We start from the raw sequence: 21,622 nt of genomic DNA, 5'->3' as shown, positions 1-21,622 counted from the left end.
ACAGGCGTCATGTCTCGTCCTACATATTCAGTGTTGTTGTTGTTGGCCAGGGACCCCTTGTAAAGCACTTTGAGAATGTTTAGGGGATATTGCGCTATATAAAAAGCTCAATTTAAGTTTTATTTTGTTCATCCAGCATTTTGTCGTCCTGTCCCTTTAAAGTCCATTTTGGATGATGGTTTTGTCAACGTCTCATGATGGTTAGAAAAACAAGATAAGATAAGATAAAATATATTTATTGATTCTGATAATGGAAATTATGATATTTCACACACAAACCATCATCATTACATAAACGTAGTTGAATTTTACATTGTCACACAATTATAGGGATGATATATAATATTACATTTAAATGTATTAGCCGTTGCAAAACGTGCTCCAAGTGCCCCTCATAGTGAAAAGAGTTCAAAGTTTAACATTACAGAACATAACATAACATATGGCATAGGGCGAAATAGGAAAAAATCCATTGAATGCCCTTAATATTCATTGTAATGCTAGAAATCTATTGATTGAAAGATTGCAATAATGATACACGTGGTAAAGGTAGTATATCAACTTAAATGTACGCATGTATGTGTAATGGACAAACATGTATCTTTAACCGTGACATGCAAAGCACACACACACACACGCACGCACGCACATACACACACACACACATACATCCATACATATAGAAAATAACCATAATAAGGTAATAATGCATAATATTTACATACAAAATTGAAAGCCATGTCAACAGCAGTGAAAAAAAAGTATTATTCGTCATATATAAATCTCTCATCATAACACCTTGAAATAATCCATAGATTTTGCATTCTTTGTTTCAAATTTCAAATTGTTCCATAATCTGGACAATACAATACCGAATCAGTTTTGTCTTATGTTTGTTTTGCATCTAGAGACAAAAATCTTTAACTTGTCCCCTCTAGTAAAAGTAACATTAGAATATGAAAAAAAAATCAGAAAAGTCTATCCTATCCAGACCGTGTACTAATCTATAAACCTGAATTAAATCCTCAAGAATTCTTCTATATTTCAAACTTGGTAAGTCAAGAAATTCTAACCTTTCCTTATAAGATAAATACTGTATGGCATACATCTTTTTGGTAGCTCTCCTCTGTACACTTTCAATACTAATAGATTGTCTTTTATATAATGGGCTCCAGATGCAATTTGCGTATTCTAGAATTGGTCGAACGAGCGATTTATACAAATATAAAAATATGGTTTTATCAAGACTTATAAAGGTTCTATATATTATTCCCATCATTCTGTTTGCACGGCTTACACAATTATCAATATGTACATCAAAATTCAAAAATGAATCAAAAGTAACTCCCACATCCTTTTCATTAGGCACAACGGAAAGCAGATTTGACATAGAAGTATAGTAAAATAATTATGACATGGATTATTTTTTCCTATTTGTAATACTTTACATTTCGAAACATTAAAATCCAAATGTCATGTTGTAGACCATTTGAAAAGAGAAAATATATAATTTTGTATAATGTTATGATGTTCAGTTGTACTATAGATCTTCGTATCGTTTGCAAACAGTTTGCAGGCTGAATTTATGTCACAGGGTAAATCATTTATATATAAAAGAAATAAAAGTGGTCCCAATACGCTTCCTTGGGGTACACCGCTAATTACATTCTTAAAATCCGACCCCACCCCAGTGACTCTTTGTATTCCATTATTAAGATTGTCTTTAATCCAGTTAAAGATATTCCCTTTCAATCCACATGCTTTTAGTTCAATGAATAATCTCTCATGAGGTACAGAATCAAAAACCTTCCGGAAATCAAGATAAACAACATCTATGCATTGATCACAATCATATAACTTGGTAAAATCCTTCATCACCTGTAAAAGTTGAGTAATGCATGATCTCTTTGATCTAAAACCATGCTGGTTATCGTTTAGCATCGTATGACTTTCAAGAAAGTCCATTATTCGGTCTTTTAAGATAACCTTACAGAGTATGCATGATACGTTTTCAAAATAAGATTCAATAGTCTGATGGCACGTCCGCCCAGCAACGAGCAGCTTAGTTCTAAAAAAAGAAAATCGGTACTTTTTATTCTTCATGCTGGCTAGACCTTTTTCACATATCATGTGATCAGAATGTATAAAAGTCAGAACATGATCAGATTCATAAAGTTTTTCTCCTCTGGATACACTTTTATGCTCATCGGAGAAGTAGTACATAAGGGTGTCCGCCATTGTTCCGATATTGTAGAACCAGTTACTAAGTTACCATGCGTCATTACGAGGGAAGTGACGTCACGACTATTGAATCCTATTAATATCAATAAAATTGAGAATAGTTTTCCTACCCGAAATTAAAGGAATGATAACAATTTGTTGATTCGGTGCTAAGTTATTTCAATTTCACGACCATGGAGAAATAATAACCCTATCTATCCGTGGCCTTTGTAAAGTTATAGCCTGACACTGACCAAAAAATGACGTCGAAATGCCAGTATTTGGTCACAAAAGAAAACAAATCGTGAGTTGTATTCAATAGTTCAACCAATGGGACCACTTGTTTCCATGAGCACTACTAACGACAACTCACTAGGCGATGCAAAACCAAATAATGACGTCAAAATGCCAGTCTTTTTGGGTTTCAGTGTCAGACTATAACTTAACGATGTCTATGGTCTATCTAAGGTTCAATACCTAGCCGAGGAAAACTGATTTGTTTGGGATGTTTTTTTTTCTTGTACTTTTCTCATTACTTTGACATTTGTAAATGTTGCTACTCGAAGCTCGAAGAAATAAATAACAATGTGAGCTTCATTTTAATAATATACGAAAACAGATATAATGGAAATTTCGGCGTTGATGAATTCATCTCAACAACGGAACTACCTCATTATCTCATTCGTCTGTAGTGTTTCATTAATCCTATTTTGTTGATAAAGGGGAAATCCGAATCGTTCATTTTAAGCATGCATTCAATTTCACATTGTTATTTGTCTCTACATTGACTGGCACTGTTTCATACACAATTTTTCAGATGGTTTTTAAGAACATTTAAAAGCTAACATAGTACGTAACATAGACGAGGGTACGCTATCTGGTGGATGGAATTCTCTATTTTTAATTCCTATAGACATATCCCAACCGTCCAAGAACACTACACGATTATTAAATTCCTTAAAAACTTCACGAATCATGCCAATCATAAAAGAGCCCAAAACATCACCTGCAAACATATGATTGCTCTCCCATTCTACTGTTGAAATGTGTGGGCCTCGAAATCCGACAAGTACCTCACCATTTCGTTTAAAAAGTTCACGGAAGCTTAATCTAAGGTTCTGCAGTTTGGAGTGTAAAACAACGAGATGGGACATTGAAGGGTGCAGGTAATAGTGGATGATAACGATGTGTTTTCCTGTTGACGGAATGGATTGGAGATATTTTCTTACACCACCGTTTAGATTAAGAGAGTTCCACCTTTGATGAAGAGTCAAAAAGTGTTCGTGGGGTCTGAAGTCAGCTGTGACATCGTTTGCCTCGTTTCTTCCCGTTGATGGATCTGGCCATGAGGTTTTATGTTTGTAGGTGCACGACAAGTGTCCGCATATGGCCCAGAAGATACGTACTCCGTTGGAGTCTCCAATTACCATAATTTTAGTTGATTTAAGACATTTTTTCACCCACTCTGACGTCATTACCGGTTCATTGCAGATTCTTGATGTCCACTGGGAACCTTTGGTCCAATAACCTCTGGGTGATTGTATTTCCCAAGTCCTTTGTGGATCTGTCTTGTAGCAAGGCGCTAACACTGTATCATTGACTGATTAAAGAGAGACGAGAAAACAAATATAAAACTAGAAATAAAGTGCACAGTGTTTTATCAATATTTAGTTGATCAAGTTTACCTAAAAGTATATTCTGTTGTTCATTTTAAGTTTAATATTATTGACGTGTTCATCCAAATTTGATTGGCCAACTTTGTGATATTCGGCTATTTGTAACAGTATACGAACCAAACTATTTTGTCTTCTTTCAATATCCTGTCGCGATCAGTAAGAGCAATGGCTTAAGACATAAAAGGGAAAGTCAGTTAAATCCCTACTGATGTAAAACAGCCTGGTGCTTCTTTCACCCTATTATAGATACAGGTTAAGATCTTGGCGACCCGACAGATCACTAATAAAGTTTTAAGTGAAAGAATATAATAGATGTCCTCTAGAATAGAACCCACAGGGCAAGAGGAAACGGGATCGTCCAAAACAGAATTGGAGGAGAATACTTCACCAAGATTTGTGCGTCCCCAATCTTACCTGGAGTGAGGCAAAGGTCTGTGCCAAGGACAGAAGAAAGAATGCTGTTGGGGCATTATGCTCCGCCAGGAGCCAATAGGCAGAATTCAAAGTAAGTCATGTGTAGATTAAGTAGATTAAGCGGCGAGTTAGATAGGGAAAGATCAAATTCATCATATAGTGTTAAAGCACTACCTTTTTATCGATACATTTTCATGATATTAATAGGATGTTACGTACACTACTGCTCTTGATATCATTGTGGTATACGTTTCATATAATATATGTAAATTGTGTATATTTATCTGCAACGTGCATTGAGCATCACTCAGTGATGAAAATGCGCGATATATTATTATTATTATTATTATTATTATTATTATTATTATTATTATTATTATTATTATTATTATTATATTATTATTATTATTATTATTATTATTATTATTATTATTATTATCATTATTATAAATAATCTCACGATCAAATATTGTAGCCTGACACAACAACACGTTAACTCAATGTAATTAACAAATATTGTGGATAGATAAAAAGAAAAACCCCAGCAATCTTCATTCATTCTCTCTCAATTATGGCTCAAGACTGAGTCCAAGACTTCTGTGACTAGAAAGTATTGACATTATATTTAGCGGGGCGAAGTGGTCGAGTGGTTAAGGCATTGCACTGGGACTCGGAAAGTCCCGGGTTCGAGACCCACTTCAAGTACTTTCGTTTATTTCCTTGGGCAAGATTATTAACCCCTAATTGGACAACAAGGATGACTCCTGTTGACATCAGACATCTTATTTGATGCATTATCTATATTCCTTCGTGGAATGCCTAGGCGACGGGATCAATCTGATATACCATGGCGGAAGGGCGTACTTTAACCCTCTCCTTACCACCTACAGCAAAATCGCACATTAGACAAGTAACAGCAAAGTGATTATGGATAATTTTAGTCCGGGGTCGCAATACTCTGCTCGCAGAGCATCTAGTTGAACGGTGTGTTGTGACGAAGCTTCCGGGTGGGTTCGCCACGGTGCACGAGTGTGGTAAAGACTTTGCTGATTGAGGTCGATCGTCTTAACATAATTAGAAGCAGCTGCTGCTCTCTTGTTGATAAAGCTTTATTCTCCATTGACAATAAAAAGATAAAAGGAAACCATTATTTTGCTGTTAAGGGATTAAAACTCCAGCACGCCAAACATCCTCGACACTCCCATGTACTACGTAATCAAGCGACCCGTCCTTCTTTCGTCTTCCCCCATGGCCCCTCCCTACACCCCTTATTCCTCCAATCTACCAGTAAAACTGGATTTCCGGCTAGAATTCTGATTTTCTCTCTCTCTCTCTCTCTCTCTCTCTCTCTCTCTCTCTCTCTCTCTCTCTCTCTCTCTCTCTCTCTCATTCCAATAAAACAAAGACATCGGGCAGCTTGTTTACTATTGGATGTGAATTGTTTCGAAAGTTCCCAGTTCCGATTCAGTGCTCGGTGTCCCGCTACAGCTCTAGTAGAGAGCCTTTTCCAAGGACTCAACAATGCCCCGCTTGGACTCGAACCCAGGACCTCCCGATCCGAAGACGAGTGTCACTACTCCACCACATAGCCTCAAAAATAGTGGTGATGGTGTGTTGAGAGTAAACAATCACTCTGTGATGCCAAGAATGAACGTGTGTTTACAATCATGACAAAAACTACACAAAGATCTAAGTATTAAAAATTTTACCTTTATTTTCTTTGACGTCAATTAGGATCTCATGCTTAAGGAGGGACTTCTCTGCCTGTCTGATAAAAAAAAATTGGAAATAGACACCCCAAGACATTTTACTAGACCTGAGATTTAATATATGACTCATTATTTCAAGCTGGTATTTTGTTAGGGTAAGCCAGATGCCAAAAAAGGAATTTTATAGATAAAATGACAAGAAATTTAAAATTTCAATTTTTGACAGGAAAAAAAAATCATATCAGTACTACCGACGTGTACTTATTTGCAGTTCTGATAACCCAAGTTGTTGTAAGCTCATTAATGTAATGGATATACTACTCTCATACCAACGCAAAATATATGTCCATTATGTGGTTGAGTGGTATGACATTTGTCTTTGGATCGAGAAATCATGAGTTCGAGTTCAGCTCTAAGCGGCGCGTAGTTGAGTCGTTGGAAAAGGCTCTTTATTCACATTCTCTCACCGCACTCAGGTGTAAAATGAGTACCTGACCATTAACTCTGTCGGGAAAAAAATGTAATATCACCTAACAGGCGTGATGTCTCGTTGTACGTGTTACGTGTTGCTGTTGTCGGTTAGTCACGGCATTTAGCACATCTAGCAGGTATTGCCCTTTATGAAAGCTCAAGTTTTTTGTTCTATTTTGCTTGTTTTTTTTTTTGTTTTTTTTTTTTATAAGCGAGTGCTTCCTTACCTAGACATAGTATCGGCCAAAGTCTTTTCAGCTTCCGTGACATCCTTATACTGTTTGGCTGCTGCAGGTCTCACCGATGTCCAGTCCTTGCATGAGAGTCTGTGGATGACACCGCTTGGTTTACTCGTAGGTTTTCGTCATGTAATGTTGCTGCTCGAAGCTCGAAGAAATGAATAACAATGTAAAATGGAATGTAAGCTTCAATTTAATTACGAAAACAGATAGAATTAGGCGTTTTGGGTTTTCCGTTTATCAACAAACAGGATGAATGAAACACTGTAGATGAATTAGATGATGTGGTAGTGGAATTGTTAACTTGTCAACAACGCCACTACCACATCATCGAATTCATCTGCATTGTTTCATTTATCCTGTTTGTTGATAAAGGGGTAACCCGAAACGTCCATTCTATCTGTTTTTGTAATTAAATTGAAGCTTACATTCAATTTCACATTGATATTTATTTCTTAATTTTTAGTGATTCCATAGGCAGATGAATTTTACGGGTGAAGAATTTCAAAAAATAATAATAATAACTGGGATGTTGGGAAGTATTGATGCTGTGGATTAGATAAAATACTGACAGCATCCGCCAGCCAGAGATGATATAACGTACCAACACACAAACTATGTCGTGTTTCCTAAACCACTTATTGTCTGGTTGATAGAATTTGGTGAGAACAACTCATAAAAACGGCTGGCTAAAAATGATAACAAAGAGCTGAGGGACGTCAAATTCGTTCTCTTTATAGTCGCCCCTTGAGAAACATGGAGAAGAATTAAGGAAGCTGATATACAGAGAAGTGGTAAGACATAGAACGAGATTTAAAAAAGTTAGCTCAGGACAGAAAAGGATGGAAATTGTTTGTTTGTGGCCTATACCCTGACCCAGGATGAAAAAGGCAATGATGATGATGATGATGATGATGATGATGATGATGATGATGATGATGATGATGATGATGATGATGATGATGATGATGATGATGATGATGATGATGATGATGATGATGATGATGATGATGATGATGATGTTGATGATGATGATAGTCGAATCGATATAATTTAGTGAGAACTAATATTAAAATATATGTCTAATAAAAGAAGAACAAGGAACTGTGCCCTAAATTTCGTTCCATCTATACTACTAGACCGCGTAGTCGCACAAATTTTGTTTCCCGTTCAATTTGGCCACAGATGCCATTGTCATCATTCTTAATAGAAGCAGAGATCAATCCTCGCCTAGAAGCGACAATAAAATTAAAGATATTCAAAAACGGACCTTCTATCCTGGGGTCGTCCACAGTAGAATGGAACCGTGTTCTCGGAGGTGAAGTTACAGATACAAGGGTTACCTGGCAAATTGGGGGTGGACTGACAAATCGTCACCTAGGGGATTGACAGATTACAACATTCAAAAAGATGAACCATTTAAAATGGAGATAATATAAACCAAATACTGTGCAAAAGTGACCGGATATGTAGATAGCCCATTCAAATCAATTCGGTTTTTTATCTCGGAATTAAGCAGAAAACTAGAGCATTTGTATAATAATAATAATAAAGATAATAATAATAATAATAATGATAATAATGATTTAATAATAATAATAATAATAATAATAATAATAATAATAATAATAATAATTATAATAATAATAATAATAATAATAATAATAATAATAATAATAATAATAATAATAATAATAATAATAATAATAATAATAATACACATTTATAAAGCGCTCATTCTCGTGTAAAACACAAGCTCTGGGCACATTACAATATAAATTATCAATTTTAAGTGAAAAAAAGAATAATAATAAAAATTCATAGCCAAATCAAGGGTTCATAGAGTCAATAAAACCAAATACAGTAAAAATGTGTCTTGAGATTCTTTTTAAAGGTAGGTAAAGACTTACACTCCCTCAGACCACGTGGTAGTTCATTCCAAATCTTGGGGCCGAAACAAGCAAACGATCTATCACCAAATTTTGTTCTTGATCTTTTTTCCGAAATTTTCGTTTGGTGATCTTAAAGTGTAATTTTCAAATTTACACATGACCACGTGATCTGTGAGATATGCCGGTGCTATACCAGTCAGACACTTATAAACAAGACACGCTGCTTTGTAATATGTACGCTTTTCAATGGGCAACCAGTGGAGAGAGGCCAGAAAGGGGTTGCATGATCAAATATTTTTGCCAAAAACTAATCTTGCTGCACTGTTTTGCAATAGTTGTAATTGTTTTATAGAATGCCTGAGGCAAGTTGACAAGCAGGGAGTTACAATAATCTAGTTTCGAAAAATTGAGGGAAACACCAATGTTTTACATGTTCCAATCGCAATATACTGACGGATCTAACTGATTTTCTTCAATTGAAAGTATAAAGATTTACAGAGAGCAGAAATGTGAGCTGACATTCTCATTTCTGAATCAAAATAGACACCCAAATTTTTCACAGTCTTTGAAACTTTGATCTTTTCACCCTCAATCAACACCTCAAGACCTTCATTCACCTTATAGCGGAAGATTAACAAAAAAAGTGGTCAAAGAGCTTTGTGAGGGGTCTCTAACAGAAACACTTAACATTTAGGACGAGACATGATGCCTGTTTGGCGAAATCACATGCTTTCTTCCGACAGAGACAACGCTGTTAACGACCCATCTTACACCTGATTACGATGACAGAATGTGAGTAAAGAGGCTTTTCCAAGGATTCAAAAATGTGCCACTCAGAACGTGTTTCGAACCCTGGTGTTTCCGAACCGTAGAAATGTTCTATATAAATGCTCATATTTATTTATGTATAATTGATGCTTCCTCTATCACCTCTTGTTGCTATGACTGTCAAACTATTGACATGGATGCTTATTTAACTTTTATCTTATAGAATGAGTCTTCAGTTCTTTAATCGATATACAGTGCATACACTTTTGAAAATTACGTCATTTATCCTATATTGTTTTAAAAGCAGTCGAATAAACATTTAAGTTGTTTATTTTTTACTCAAAAATTTCAAATAAATTATATTTTGGCACAATAATCAACCTTTGACCATAAACTGAAGACCCATAGCCACCTTATGTGCATGCCTATGACCCGGAGTAAACACACCACAGATCCTAACCATCACAAATTTAACACAGATGATTGAAAAAAATGCATCGTGTCGTCAAGTTTTGCGATGCAATTCCTTTATCAGTGTGTCAAAACATTGTGAGAACTACTCACCAACTGGGCCTGGCCTATTAGTGTGTTTGGCGTGTACTAAGGGTATCTCAGGCCTTTTTGGACAGGAAATAAATAGTCAAGGGGACGAAAAGGGGTAAATTGCATGACATTTCTGATTGGTTAATGTTTAGTAACGGGGGAACCATCAATTAGTGGCCATTTTCTTGATTTGATAATTTTACTTGTAATTCTTTTTAAATAGTTTCTAGAAGCCTAGACCTCATGGGTCAGGACAGTGACAATGACGTGTTACGTTAAATAAGACGTTAGTCACTCACAATGTACTTTCTGTCAGATCGAACATACCCAGCTAACCAATCATTGATGAGTGGAGACAGAGGTCAGAAAAGGAAAAAGAAGATCTGAGAATGGCAAAAGGTCCTTTTGTAGAGTGAGATATGGGTTTCATTTCATAATCAATGAGGTTTGTTTTGTTTTTTTCAATCCGACGTTTATTACCTCTTCAATTTTTTCACGTTTAAAAAGAGCGTAGACGAAACGATAGCTGCCAATTCTAGCTTGGTGAAGAGTTGTTCTGATGTACTCTCTGGGGTAGACGATGGCAATCTTTAGCTGTAAATGGATGAATTGGTTGGTTATTGACGGATAACTGAATGGATACATTTGTAGATGGACTGTTGGATTAATGGATGGATGGATGGATGGAAGGTTGGATGGAAAGTTGCATTGATGGATGGATGGATGGAAGGTTGGATTGATGGCAATCTTTAGCTGTAAATGTATGAATTGGTTGGTTTTTGACGGATAACTAAATGGATACATTTGTAGATGGACTGTTGGATTAATGGATGGATGGATGGATGGATGGAAGGTTGGATGGAAAGTTGCATTGATGGATGGATGGATGGAAGGTTGGATTGATGGCAATCTTTAGCTGTAAATGGATGAATTGGTTGGTTTTTGAAGGATAACTAAATGGATACATTTGTAGATGGACTGTTGGATTAATGGATGGATGGATGGATGGATGGAAGGTTGGATGGAAAGTTGCATTGATGGATGGATGGATGGAAGGTTGGATTGATGGCAATCTCTAGCTGTAAATGGATGAATTGGTTGGTAATTGACGGATAACTGAATGGATACATTTGTAGATGGACTGTTGGATTAATGGATGGATGGATGGATGGAAGATTAGATTGGTGGATGGATTGATGGATGGATGGATGGATTGATGGATGGATGGATTGATGGAAGATTAGATTGATTGATGGATCGATGGATGGCAAGTGAAGCCCTGGTGTATTCTTTGGGGTAGACGATATCAGTGTTCAACTGTAATTGGATAGATTGGTTGGTAATTGAGAGATAATCAAAGGAATTAATTGACAGATGGGCGAATGGCTAAATGGATGGAAGTACTGATATAAAGAGCAGGAGAAAACTTTGGTAAATTGTTAAATAAAAAAATGTATTATCAGCAGTTTATTACGGTAGTGTGTAAGTGCGTTATAGTATTAGATATATGTAATACTTGTGTTAATTGTATTATTGTTGTTGTATTTTACACACCTTATAGTTATTTCTGTCTTAGATGGGTGATAGATCTATTGATAAGATATAAAAATAGATTACAAAAAGTCCATCTTTTAATGGCATTATTCTGATGTGATGTATGTGAATATATACGAAGATGCCCGTAATAATATGACGTCACGTATTTAATAACACGTTAATCAATGTTGATTTAATTTTGAATAATAATTATAGGTTCAAACTTACTCAAAATAGATCTCACATCTCTATTCGGATTTGAACGTGAGAAGTTTTGGTGCGATAGATAGACACCATACAATTTGATCAATAAGTAATTGTCGTGTATTTTTGAATTATTAATCACAAGACTTCGCGAAACGGATATCGAAAAAAATACTACTAGACTATCAACTTACTTAAGTAACCACGACTGTAATTTTAATTATCTCGCCTCATTGGACACTACATTCTAAATATCTCATTGTATTTTGTGTCACCTCACCAATACCATCTCACCATGAGTTTAAAATCTCGAGCATTCAAAAAATGTCATTATTTAACTAAAAAATATCTTTAAATTTCGACTTGGCGTTACAATAATGTAACAGAACTATATTTTAGACAAAGTGGTAACTGCGAATAAACATCAGTTAATATACTTTTTAGACTATATAAAATTGATAGAAACAGATGTAGGGAGAGCCAGAGACTATTCTTTAGGTAGACTCGCATTGGTTCTTAGAACAGAAAATTCCGATTTTTTATTGTTTATATTTCATCGGCCAAGGCCATGATTGAAACCACTCAACAGGAATAGGACGCATACGCTCTGTGTTTAATTTCATTTAAAAAACCCCCCAAAATAACCAAAAAAAAAACAAACAAACAAAAAAGAAAAATATATTTCAACTCTCCTTCCATTTTCTAACCATCCTTCTCCTCCTCCTTCTCCTTCTCCGCTTCCTCTTCGTCATCATCATCATCATCATCATCATTATCATCATCATCATCATCATCATCATCATCATCATCATCATCATCATCATCATCATCACTGTCACCATGAAATACATACGTACAGCGTATAACTCAGTTGACTATACATCATTTTAATCCGCTTCATGTACGATTATGTGTTATTGTGAAATGACAATCGCTTGTGGATTGGAAGGCCCTGTGTTTGAGTCTCATCCGACGCATAATTGAGTCCTCGAAAAATGTTCTTTACTCATATTATCTCACCGTAACGGGTATAAAACGAGTACCTGGGCGTTAGCAGCATTGTCTCTGTAGGAAAAAAAAATTAATATCGCCTAACACACGTCATGTCTCGTTCTACATGTTACGTATTGCTGTTGATCAAGGACCCTTTGTAAAGCGCTTTGAGTACGCCTAGAGGAACGAGACGGTTTGGTATGACAGACCATCTATCCATGGATCTGTGAAAGCCTCGTCACTATTTGAAACCAGCAGATGGGTGCAATAGCAATTATACCCGAGAGGTGAATGTTTTCATTCAAATGTCACGTATGATCAATGAAAAAGAAATACGAGGGCTGTCCCAGATATAAGGTAAGTAAGCTCATAACTCAAAAAGTTGTGAATGGAATTGAATGAAACTTACAGTATTGACATCATTAATTTACGTCTCAAGGTAGTCGCCGTTCCGATCGATGCATTTCTTCCATCGTGACAGGAGGTCAAATGGCCCCTCTCTAAAAAAATTGACGTCAAGACATTTCAGGAAATTCTCCACTTCTGAAATCAATTCATTGTCGTCGCAAACTTTTTTCCACCCAATGTCTCTTAAGGGGCCCAAACAGATAAAAATCTGATGGGGCGAGATCTGGGCTGTGAGGAGGGTGGGGTAAAACTTTCCACACATACCTTTGGAACCAGTGCTTTGTCATGTTTGCAGCACGGAGAGTCGCATTGTCGTGTTGAAAAACAACTCCTCTGCTGGGCCGACCGGGTCTCTTTCGTCGTACGGCTTCTTTAAGCTTGTTCAAAGTTTCACAGTATCTGTCACGTTTATGGTCTGGCCTGGTTGCAGAAAATGAATCAAGAAAACACCTATGACATCCCAGAACACAGTCGCCATCAACTTTCTCGCTGAATGTAGCACTTTTAACTTTTTGACCGGTGGCGAAGAAGGACGTTTCCAGATCATCGAATCATTATTTTTATTCTGGCGTGTTGTGGTGAACCCAGGTTTCATCACTAGTGATCATATGATCAAGAAAACACACAGACTGGTCAGCAGGCGCAAGGTCTCCACCAGGTCCAACTCGCATTTCTTGCTCATCATGGACTCGTTGAGGAGGTTCTGTGACACTTCTGCATGCTGTGCCTGACAGAGCGGAAACTTTCCTAAAGTCCAATTGCTCGATTATTCTTTCGACAGCAGATTTTGACATTTCAAGTCTAAGGGCAATTTCGCGAACTTTCAGTCTCCTGTCTTCACGAATCAGCGTCTCAACACGTTGGATATTTTGTCGTGGATGGGCAGAAGGAGATCGCCCTGCGCGTTGCTTATCATGCACATTTGATCGACCTTGTTGAAACTCACTGAACCAGAAAACTTCTTGTTTGAAGCTCATCGGTGACGTCCAATCAAGGGACGCTACTCTTCCGCTAATCTCATTCCCTGTTTAAAATAATCATGATCCAAGTTCATGGGAGATAACTGTATACGTTATTGCTGTATGATTTGATGTGTGTTTTTTTTGGATTGTCTCCCTTGAATTTGGTATTTTGTCCCGGAACTAGAGTGAAGCTGGCAGATGATGATGATGATGATGATGATGATGATGATGATGATGATGATGATGATGATGATGATGATGATGATGATGATATGTTTTGATTTTTTGACAAGATTGGATGGATTGGCGATTGGAATTTTATTCGCCTTATTTTGTTACCTTTATTTGGTCAAACAATAAAATCATGTATAATTTTCTACTATACATGGTGCCGATGACCCCGGGAACTTTAGATTAGATTGTGAATATTGTTTGACAAGAACTAGAACGCCGCCATTGACAGATTTCACGTGTGAAAGAACTCTTGTGACCTTTGTGAGAGTTTTCTATGTGAGGCTTGGATTATTCTTTAGATATTCAAGTAATTTGTCACGTTTGTTGATTCAACTAGATACAATGGAGGAACTGGAACGTGCTAAAAGAACCAGATCAGCAGCCAAAACAAGACTGACTTTGGATGCAAACAAAGTGAAAAATTTAGATTCAAATTCAATTGTAAGTACGTGTCACAAATCATAACTAACATCCAACAAAAATTAGATATTTTTGACGATAGCCAGAAAGCGGTGGAGAAATTAATTCCTACCGAGGATTTAGAATCGGAGATTGGTGCTAGTGAGTAGTACCGGGATGATAAGGAAAAGGCTCTCGTAAGAGCGAAAGAATTGATGGACGACAAGAAGTCAAACAGTTCGTCAGTTAACGATTACGATTCGTGTTCGCAGACGGCAACAACACCGCAGTTAGCAAAGTTAGCAATGTTAGAACTGCCAAAATTCAGTGGTGACCACAGCCAATGGCAAACGTTTTGGGATAAATTTACTGCCATTGTTCATCATGCAAACATCCCTGACATTAGTAAATTTACATACCAGCAGTCACTACTGAAGGGAGAAGCACTCTCTGCCATCAATGAATGGCCCTGACAGATGCCAACTACGAACCAGCCAGATCCATCCTTCAGCAACGCTTTGGTAGGAAAGAGCGTATCGTTTTCGCTCACATTCAACAGTTGCTGAACCTGGCTTGTCCGGGTAATTCTACCTTCGATTTATGGACACTCTACCTTAAATTACAGACGCACATCAGAAGCCTGGAGGCCCTAGTTGTCAGTGGTGACACTTATGGTGTTATCTTGACCCCTCTCGTCCTCCACAAACTGCCGGAGAACATACGTTTAGAGTGGGCTCGTGAAGGGGAGGGAAAGGAAAGCAACTTGGAGGATCTCCTTTTATTTCTCCACTCGGAAATCCTCAGTCGAGAACGGTCACAAACATTTCGTGCAGAGCAATCCAATCCAAAAACAGAGGGAAAGGTTGTCAATACACAACATCAACTCTTCACACCAATTCGCATCGAGTTTACCCAAGCAACTGTAGCGTGTGCAGCAAACACCACCCAACGGTGAAGAGTCATTCTTGGCATCGACTAGATCTAAACGGCCGCAAAACGCAGTGTTATGAGAAAGGTTTGTGTTTCCTGTGCATGGGTCCTCATCGAATTAAGGACTGCAGATCCCAGGCCAGATGTGATTCGTGTGGTGGAAAGCACCACAACTTCCTATGTACCTCGTCGAACAATCCAGTACGAAACACTGTGAATAGTGATCCAGAGCTCGACCAGACTCAGTCTCTACATGTGAAAGCCGTACCAGTGAAATCGTGTGTAACAGTTCTTTGGACGGCTCGTGTTGCGGCGGCGAATAGTGATAGTAAATACACCATGAAAGTCAATATTCTCTTTGACAGCGGCTCAGACAGGAGTTACATTTCTTCTCGGTGCATTCAAAAATTGAATTTATCAGTTGTTGGCAGGGAGAAGATTTCTGTGACTGCCTTTGGACAATCAAAACCACATCTGTCAGTGATTAGACAGAAATACAAATTATCACTTGTCTGTCATGATAATAATAGAACTGAAGAAATGACTGTCATTGAGTCACTCATGATCTATGCCCCTATCCAAAAACCCAAATTATCCCCTGAAATTATCAGAATAATATAAGGGAAAGGTTTGAAATTGGCTGAAGGATCATGTGTGGACAGTGACAGTCCTTTGAAAATTGATATTCTTGTTGGTTTAGATTATTTTTGGAAGGTTGTGAAACCAAATGTATGCTCAATAACGGAATATCTGTCTGCACAAGAGACCAAGTTTGGGTGGATAATCTCAGGCTCTTGGGAAAAGGGTGTAAAAGGGGGTGATCATACTCACATTGGCCAACAACTCTTGTGCATGACTGATATTCCGGATCAGCTTTGGCATAAGCTTTGGGATCTAGATGCCATTGGCATTTCAGATGATGTATATGATACATTTGATTCAGATGCTATAGTCGTTGATCATTTTAATAGGACGTGACAATTTGATGGAGAACGTTATGTTGTTCAATTGTCATGGTTAGATGGTCAATGTGAAAAGTTAGTGGATAATCTAATGATTGCTAAGAAAAGGTCTGCCAACCTCACCAAACGCTTAGATTCGAACCCTTCTTTACGCACAGCTTACAATGCTGTTTTATCAGAGATAGAGACCAGTGGTATTATCCACGAGGTACCTCCACATGAAATAGAAACTCGCAATCCCACATTCTATTTGTCACATAGGTCAGTGGTCCGAGAAAGTAGCGTGACAACCAAAATACGACCAGTGTTTGATGGTTCCGTGAAAGGGCCCAATGGTTTATCTTTGAATGATTGCATGTCAAAAGGGCCAAATCTCATCCCGAATCGGATCGAGATAATGCTGCGATTTCGAAGATGGAACTTTGGACTAACTTCAGACATTACAAAAGCATTTTTACAAATCAAAGTGAGTAATGTTGATCAAAATGTTCATAGATTCATTTTGGATGTCAATGGTCAGATGAAGGTTATGGGTTATGGATTTGACCGTGTGGTCTTTGGGAATGCTAGTAGTCCATTTCTTTTGAATACTACTATCAAATTACATTTGCAAAACTTTGAAGATTATGTTGTTGTGAATGAGTTGAAAAACAATTTGTATGTTGATGATTGGCTCTCTGGTGCAGATACTGAGGAGGAAATAGAGCAAATGGTCACTAGGGCAAGTGATATAATGAATCAAGGATCTTTTCCCCTTGCTAAATGGGGCTCTAATTCTTCTTCTGTATCTCAAAGCACCTACAAAGAATTTGACTTTGATGCTGAATCTGCTGGATTCCCACCATTGAAAATACTAGGAATGCATTAGTCTACCAAAGAAGACTGTTTCTACTTTGAAACAGTCCTTGAACTTGAAAGCCTGCAGTACACTAAGCTCCTTGTCCTGAGTTTTATAGCGAGGATCTATGATCCGATGGGTTTCCTAAACCCCTTTACAATAATGGTCAAAATCCTATTTCAGGATGTGTGGAGATTAAGCTTAGCCGGGGATGACCCTTTGCCCAAAGCTTTACTAAACAAAATGAGTCAATGGGCTCATGAATTTAAAGAAATAAGTCAATGGAAGATTCCAAGATGTCTTGCAGTTACATCATGGAAGAATCGTAACAGTATTGAACTACTTGTTTTTTCAGATGCATTCGGGTGTTGTGTTTATTTGAAACTGTGATAAGATGGATGTGAGAAATTATCTTTGGTTGCATCTAGGGTTAGGGAAATCACAATTCCAAGAATGGAATTATTAGATGTAGTGTTGGGAGCCAGACTGCTTTCTTTTGTAAGGTCTGCATTGGTGTTGCCTTCAGACACACCTTATTCGTGTTACACAGATTTCACCATTAATATTATATAAAGCGTTGTATGATGATTTAGAATTACAAAGAGGCATAAAAATAATAAACCATCCTCTTGATGGAGTGGAAAAAATTCACGGAAAAGCAATAGAAAGGAAAGCATTCTCAATTACCAACAATAAAAAACATATTGTATACCATGAATTTAGTATTTTACCATCTGGGAGAAGGTTTTGTCAGATTAAATGTAGAACTAACACGTATAAATCAACGTTCGTTCCATCAGCAATAAAAATTTTGAATATTTCATATGGTACAGAAAAACCAAGGATTGATGCGTTGACTGATTGACTGATTAGTTTATTTAATGTAGATTAATTGACAAATTGATAATGATGATAATATTTGGTGTTAAATTGCCAAAAATGTAACGATTTGAAAATGAAATGAATATGTTTATGTTGTGTATATCGCACGCGTGAAAGAAAGAGAGGAAGAGAGAGAGAGAGAGAGAGAGAGAGAGAGAGAGAGAGAGAGAATAAGTAGGAGTGAAGTATCTGTTCAATGTTATAGTTATCTTATAACGTTATAACAAGTGTAACTAAATGACAAATTGCCATATTTATGGACAATAAAGATCTATTATTATTATTATATTATTATTATTATTATTATTATTATTATTATTATTATTATTATTATTATTATTATTATTATTATTATTATTATTATTATTATTATTATTATTATTATCATTATTATCTTTAAGAAGTAATTATTGGATAATTGGTTTGAGATCTTTTGTAAGAAAGTTTGCCACCAATGTGTTGATTGTCAAAGACAAGATTCTAGGGCATGTAATGTAAAATTTGCTCCCTTATCTTCTGATAGAATTGATCGTTCGCCCTCATTTTCCATTGTGGGTGTGGACCATGCTGGCCCTCTGTATTGCTCATTCTACTGATATCATGCGCAGTTATCAGAGCTTTACATTTAGAACTGGTGTCTTCTCTATCATTAAATGACTTCATATTGACGTTTAGACGGTTCTGCGCTCGAAGAGGAGTGCCATCTGTTATTTCCTCAGATAACGCCAAAACGTTCAAGGCTGCAAGAGGCCTTCTGCAACACCATTTAGGTCATGATGCGCCAGTCTGGAAATTCAGCATTCCATTGGCACCCTGTCATGGAGGTTGGTGGGAACGACTCGTTAGGCCAATTAAGTCTGCTCTTAGAAAATTCATTGGCAGGGAAATGATAAGCAAATCTTAACTTGAAACCACATTGTATGAAGTTGAAGCTTGTATTAATGCTAGACCTTTGACTTATGTTGATGAAGACATAGAATCTCTGACTCCTTCTCACTTCTTGCTTGGGCGAAACTCACCCTTTGATACTTTTCATGTCAAAACTTGAACCCCTCAGAATGCTAATGAGTTTAATGTTGCGCACAAGAACCATCTTTTTGCTCTTGATGAATTCTGGAGAATCTGGAGTCAAGATTATATCAGAAATCTTCCCACATGTTAGGGATAGAAATAAACTTCAAGTTGGTTCTCTGGCCCTTATTAGAGAAGAAAACACACCAAGAATGAAATGGCCATTGAGGACGGTATGTAGGTTGATCCAAAGCAAATATTATGGACTGATTAGATCAGTTGGAGTGAAAACTGAGAAAGGGGAATTAATCAGAGCTGTCCAGAAACGTCTTAAGCTTGAAGTTTCGGATGATGCAAATGGAATAGAAATTGAGAATCCAGTATCAGAGAATACTGATCGAACCCCTGAACCTGACTGTGTTGTTTCAAGGTCCAAATCGGGTAGAGCTATCATACCCTCCAAGACCTTTGATTTATAATCATTTAATGTTAGAAAATTTGTTAGTTTTTTGTTGTTTTTTTTTGTTTTTTTTTTGCTTTGTTTTTAGAAATTGTTATGCTGGCATCAGCAGTGGATTGGCCAGGGGTAGGGATTGTTAAAAATAATCATGATCCGAGTTCATGGGAGACAACTGTAGACGTTATTGCTGTATGATTTGATGTGGGGTTTTTTTGGATTGCCTCCCTTGAACTTGGTATTTTGCCCCGGAACAAGTCGGCAGATGAAGATGATGATGATTATATGTTTTGATTTGATGACGAGATTGGATAGATTGGCGATTGGAATTTTATTCGCCTTATTTTGTTACCTTTATTTGGTCAAATAATAAAATCATTTCTATAGAATACAACAACACAACTCGTTATTGAAAATATATAATTTTCTACTGTTGGGATTGGATGTGTTGCATTCGTGGATAGCATAACAAGAATCAATATCATTTATTGTTATTAAACTAGACAAACCACTTCATTAAAAACTACATTTATATAGCAACGTTGTGCGGCTAGGTGGTGCTGTGATAATATGACACTCGCTTGCTGATCGGAATGTCCTGGGTTCGAGCCTCGCCCGGCGCATAGTTGAGGCTCTTTACTCACATAGTTGAAGCTCTTTACTTACATTCTTTCACCATATTCGGGTGTAAAATGAGTACCTGGCCACTAACACGTTGTTTCTGTCGGGGAAAAATGTAATATCGCCTGACAAGCACTTTGTTAAGCGCTTTGAACACGCATATTGGATACTGCGCTATTTAAAAGTTTTTTTTTGAAAGTAGTAACCTATTACTTACACGCGTTAGTCCCGTCCACAGTGGTGTCACTGTAGTGACGTAACTTCCGTTTCCAAGATCCTTAACTATACCGGTAGCAAATTTACTTTCTCCAGAAGTCTTATTGGAATCTTTCTCAATCCAAACTCTCACCTCATCTCCACCTAGAGGGCGCTGTTGACCATATCTGTTCACAAGGTCGACTCGGAAGGAAAGGGGTTCAAACATTTTACAACTCACATTTTTTGTAAGAGATGGAAGTTGACCATTCCGAACGAACCAAATCCTTGAGAATGTTAGGTCAGGCAATAAGTTGACGTCTTTTAAAGGTGGTTTGTTCAGGTAATCTTGTTCCCAGGGAAAGACATATTCGTCTGGTAGGAAGAGAGGAGTTACTTTTACTGATCTTTTTTCCAAAGCTTTATTCCACTCGTTGACAGTTTTAGGATTGGACATGTTGCCACCATTGCAAGAATCTTTTGTCTTGGGAAAGAATCGACGATCGATTTCAGTGATGGTTACCTGTTTTGAAAGGATTGGCTGACTCCTTTGTCCACTGGCTAAATTTGCATTGTGGTCGGATGTAGACTGTTTTTGTTGTGGTGGGATGTTTTTGAAGTTATTAAAGAATGTAACCACTTTGTGTTTCATCCCATGCAACGGGCGCATTCCTGTGACATTATTTGTTGCATTGTCGCTTACAATGAACATATTTGGTGTTGAAAAACTGGAAAAGAAGTTTATAATGATTTAGGTTAACGGCGATAGATTAATGTCTACTATATTAATCGTGATGTAATAATAATAATAATGATAATATTAATAATAATAATAATAATAATAATAATAATAATAATAATAATAATAATAATAATAATAATAATAATAATAATAATATTAATAATAATGATAATATTAATAATAACAATATTGATAATGATAATAGTAATAATAATAATAATAATAATAATAATAATAATAATAATAATAATAATAATAATAATAATAATATTAATAATAATAATAATATTAATAATGATAATAATAATAATAATAA

General features: G+C 36.7%; 1 protein-coding gene across 2 annotated transcripts in view; it reads right to left on the bottom strand.

Moving 5' to 3' along the window:
* Positions 1 to 220: 220 nt before the first annotated feature.
* Positions 221 to 21,622, bottom strand: part of LOC144959803 (NXPE family member 1-like) — a 24,689-nt gene continuing 3,287 nt past the window's right edge. For both annotated transcript variants that reach the window (XM_078892554.1, XM_078892553.1), the window contains 6 exons: positions 20,587 to 21,292; positions 10,413 to 10,526; positions 8,000 to 8,106; positions 6,718 to 6,816; positions 6,020 to 6,078; positions 221 to 3,820 (listed from right to left, as the gene is read on the bottom strand). In XM_078892554.1, coding sequence (XP_078748680.1) covers positions 3,045 to 3,820; positions 6,020 to 6,078; positions 6,718 to 6,816; positions 8,000 to 8,106; positions 10,413 to 10,526; positions 20,587 to 21,292 — 1,861 coding nt within the window. In that variant the 3' untranslated portion in view covers positions 221 to 3,044. The remainder of the gene's footprint in view (positions 3,821 to 6,019; positions 6,079 to 6,717; positions 6,817 to 7,999; positions 8,107 to 10,412; positions 10,527 to 20,586; positions 21,293 to 21,622) is intronic.

This window comes from Berghia stephanieae, chromosome 14, assembly GCF_034508935.2.
Source record: "Berghia stephanieae isolate SIO BIC M18660-M18661 chromosome 14, UCSD_Bste_1.3, whole genome shotgun sequence".
Lineage (NCBI taxonomy): Eukaryota > Metazoa > Mollusca > Gastropoda > Nudibranchia > Aeolidiidae > Berghia > Berghia stephanieae.
The sequence above is the reverse complement of the archived record's forward strand: the minus strand, read 5'-3'. Positions and strand labels throughout refer to the sequence as shown.